At 36.8% G+C, this 4,491-nt stretch overlaps 1 protein-coding gene across 1 annotated transcript; it reads right to left on the minus strand.

Annotated features, from left to right (window-relative positions):
• Nucleotides 1-636: 636 nt before the first annotated feature.
• LOC111712819 (protein unc-45 homolog B) lies at nt 637-3,784 on the minus strand. The gene has a single exon (XM_023487553.1). The coding sequence runs from the start codon at nt 3,686-3,688 to the stop codon at nt 713-715; it is 2,976 nt and encodes a 991-aa protein (XP_023343321.1). The 5' UTR covers nt 3,689-3,784; the 3' UTR covers nt 637-712.
• Between the last annotated feature and the right edge of the window lie 707 nt (nt 3,785-4,491).

Raw genomic sequence — 4,491 nt, forward strand, 5'->3', positions numbered from 1 at the left:
AGATATCAATGTTTTAATTTAAAAATTGTTTGTTTTCAATTGTGGTTTCTCTACTGCAGGAAAACATATACAAATTAAAGATTTAAATACTTTTAAATCAGGAAGAAATACTTGAAATTAAGCTTACGGTCCCTTTAATGAAAAATACAATATTTGCATAATCAAAGTCTACCGCAATAAGTTGTACTTACATAATACTATAATTTTCAAATAACAGTTGTAAAATAATTGAATTTAAAGTTCTATGGCTTCTAGAACAACGGAAGGTGCGTATTAAGCAAAACTTAAAACAACTAAAAGTCTCTTCTACAATTTACAGAACTGCGCAATTGTTAAAAAAAACTTAAAATACTTGAATAACTTTTTCATGCTTTTATGTGTCGGAGATAATGTTGAAATAATTGCGTCATATGTATATACAGAATGCAAATATTATTGAAAGAGTTGTCAAACGTATATGTAAAGACGCACTATGTTACCAACTATTAATAATAATTTCTATTTAGAAAAATTTAGCGCATTAATTTTCTTTGTTGTGATAGTAAACAATATGATTCGTCAACGCTAGTTTTAAATTTGATGCAATTAAAACTCTCAATCTACAACATCAGATGGTAAAGATATAATGTAGAAAACTACCATTTTTATTTATATTTATTATATGAAAGATATTAAAGAAGTATAAATATTAAGCAAAAGAAAATAATAAGTATTATTTTACAGCTGGGGGAGGAGCTGGATGATGACTCCAGGGTTCAAGAGTTTCGTCATCTTCATCCTCCTTCACTGCATCAACATAGGTCTTGATAACCTTCATCTCGTACGCGGTGTTTAATGCATGTTCGCAAACCGACCGTATTTTCTGCAAAAGTGGATTCTTCTCATAGTTTCCTTCATCAAGTTTGGCCTTCATGATGAGAGCTTGAAGAACATTCATAATTTTGCCATCAAGTAGAGGTTCTGCAACTTCTTTACCCGCCAGAACCATGTTATCAACTATAACAACTCCCCTGTATGTTATCTCATAATCAGTGTTGGCAAGAAGGTTAAGGAAACACTCTTCCCACTGCTTAGATTCAAAAACCTTGGAACAAACTTTGCTTGACTGTGAAGAAAGCATAGCTAATGAGCCAGCAGCTGCCTTTACAACTTCCATGTCATCTCCATCCCCGCACAGCAAAACAAGATATTTTACACGGTCATTGTTTCCTTCACAGCGCTTTACTTGGACTGGAGATTGGCACAGGTTTAGATAACACTGAACAGCTGCTCTTCTCAGCATTTGATGTTCCTCATACATGTATCCTTCAATTGCCATAATAACATCTGTCTCTTTCATCATTCTACCCCTCACTGCTTCATTGACGGTAGCAAGGTTTCCTAAGGCCATTAATGCTTCAAAGTTTTGCATAGCCGACACATCTTCTTTTAGAAGTTTAGAAATAGGCCTAACAACATCACAGCTTCTTTGACCAGGGAATGCAATGGTAGGGTCTTGAGTGATGCCAATTCTAGCAAGTGCTTGTGCTGCTTCTCTTTGACCTTTCTCTGTGCAGTTTAAGGCAATGGGAACCAGTGCCTTGCTTCCTCCTTGTTGAACAACTAACCCTCTAAGTTCGTGGTGCTTACAGAAGGCATTGATCACTCTTGCAATCAGCTCTTTCATGTTTTTAGATTCAGTTTTGGAGAGTGCAACAAGGGCAGATGTAGCTCCATATGTGCAAAGAGTGTAAATACGCTTGTCTACAAAGTCCTGATCATCAAGCTCATGTTCTGTGGGAACATGATGTTTGGCAAACTTGGCCAGCTGGAGCATTTCTTCAGTGATTTCCTGCTTGTCATAACTGTTTGTAAGATTAACTAGCACAGTAATGACTCCATACATTACATCCTGGCTTCCAGTTTTGCCAAGCTCAATTAAAGCCTTGACTGCAGGTTCATCATCAACTAGTTTTTCCTTGACATCTGCATCTAAGGTTAGAAATGCTAATCCTTCAGCTGCCCATTTCCTCAGATCTCTGTCCTTTGATGGATTTACAAGAAACCTTCTGCAAGCCTCAGCCAGTTTCTCACTTGAACCCTCTGCTAGAGGTCGGATACTAGCATCATGGCCTCCACTGGATCCAAGCTTGCACATACCAACAAGAGCTCTTACCTTGATATGATCATTCTTGGATTTGTACAGAGTTTTCAGGATTTCCATTCCTTGGTTAATAATAGCAGTAGCATCCTTCTTCTTAGCAGTGGCAGCAATCAAAGCTTCACTAGCAACTAGCTGTTCTATATACTCCTCAGACTGAGCCATGGCTAATAGCATTTGAAGAAATCCTTCTTTAGTTAGTTGAGAGTTTCCTAGATCTGGAGCATGCTTTAAAAGTGTTGTAATAGCAGTGGATATCCTAACCTTGCTCTCCAGACTTGGATCCATCAGCTTTTGCTTGGAGAATTCATCAATCTTTTCAATAAGTAAGTTTCTTCTCTCGTCATCCCACATTTGTTCATAGAGATGCCCAAAACAAATTCCAACAATGGTGTTAGTAGAGTTAGTGATTTCCATGGCAGATTCATGCTTGTAGTGATCAAGTTCACTTGCAACCTCCATAAGCCTTGTGTAAGCATCAGTCTTCAGCATCTTTTCTGCCCAACCCATCCTGTCCCAAGGACAATTAGTCATTATTAGATTTAACAGAGCGTCCCTACCTTTTCCAGTCATTGTTCTTGATACAGTGTTGTAGGTGACAACATGCATCATAGCATTTAATTCCTTGGCATTTTGTTTCATAATCTCTTGTCTCATTTCTTCATCCTTCCTCATCTGTTTCCGTTCATCATTTTTCATCTTGCTTTGGTCCTTTTTCTTCTCATTCCATTGCTTAACTAAATCAAACCTTGAGATGGAATCTAGCAAACACTGTATTGCATATGATGCAGCATTCACCATTTCTTCATCCTTGGAGTTTAGAGTATCCATAAAGAATGGAACTCCTGCTTCTACCATGATGGCCTTTGCTCTATCAATATCTTTTTTGGCTAGCTCTCCAAAGACTCTTACACAGGACAGCCTAATTTTTCTGTCCTTTTCCACCTTCAGAAGCCTGGCAATTTTGGTAACAACTCCATCCTTATAAAGAAGTTCTGCACCAGCTCGTTCCCTTGCCAGTACAATCAGATTATCAGCAGCCTTCTCTCGTTTTTCGCTGTCTGCTTCTAAATTGAAGACAATATCAAACATGTTCTTGACCTTGTTACTGGTCTTAGCCATCTCTGCCAACTTAGCCTGAACAGCCTTGTGCAACCTGATCAGCACTGGCTCAATTGCTTTGTTCTTAGGATCAAGATTATGAACTAGCTTGGCATCAGCATATGCCAAATCAATCTTGTCCATAGCCTCATAAGCTTGACATCTTCTAAAAAGTGCCTTGGGATCATTTGGGGATAGTTCCAAGGCCAAATCACAATCAAGCTTGGCATACTCATATTCTTCAAGCTTCAGGTAGACAGCTGCTCTGTTCTTATAGAACACTGCCTTCTCAACAATATCATCAATCACAGTTTCTATTGCCTTAGTATAGCATTCCAGAGCATCATCATATTGCTCTTTCTTGAATGCTTCGTTGCCTGCATCCTTGAGCTTGTTTGCAGAATTCAAGGACTCTTGCGGACTCAACACCTCTTCTATTCTTCCCATTCTAGTATCTTGTAATAAGTGTGTAAGATGGAGCTAGAACACAGTTTTCATTGCTCCCGGAGATATCTAGAGATTACTAGAACATTCTCTTCTATTCTAAACTAAGAAGAAAGCCGACAATAATAGCAAGAAAGCAACAGCAATACTGAAAAAGTGAAATCTCAATATTTTTTTTTTTTGGGGGGGGGGATGTGAATACAGCCTCGTATAAATGGAATCATTGACTTTCAAACTTTTTTCAGAAAAGAAATTTAATTCTTCACATAATTTTTTTTTTGTGTTTTCTAGGCTTTTTGTAGAAGAATGGTTTTACGAATAAAAACCGTTTTTGGAAATATTTTTATGATCGCTTATTCTTCTCAATGGATTTACTATTGTATGGTTATATAAACATATATATTTAATACACACATACGAAAACACTCATATATTTATATTTGACTTTTTGTTGCCTGGAGTCGTTTTATCATGCTAATATTTGCGTTTCTTAAGAATAACATTCTTTATTTGTTAATACAAATGTTAATTTTGTAGAGGTTCATATTGGAATATATAAACCATCATGCATTGTTTTGTAGTTGTAGGACATATAATTTACTAGTTTTATTAGTTCTTAATTATCATGATTATTGTTAAAGCATAATAGTGCCTTCAGGCCTGTTCAGGCCAATATTCTGTATCCTCCCATATGTTTAGAATTAAAGCAGGGGGNTATTGCTCGAGCTACTGACGGGATTGAGATTAAGACTCACACTCTCCAGGCCCTTATACTATTTTTAAATTGTTTTGTAAAAAAATGTCTA

Source organism: Eurytemora carolleeae, unplaced genomic scaffold (assembly GCF_000591075.1).
Source record: "Eurytemora carolleeae unplaced genomic scaffold, Eaff_2.0 scaffold1332, whole genome shotgun sequence".
Taxonomy (NCBI): Eukaryota; Metazoa; Arthropoda; class Copepoda; order Calanoida; family Temoridae; genus Eurytemora; species Eurytemora carolleeae.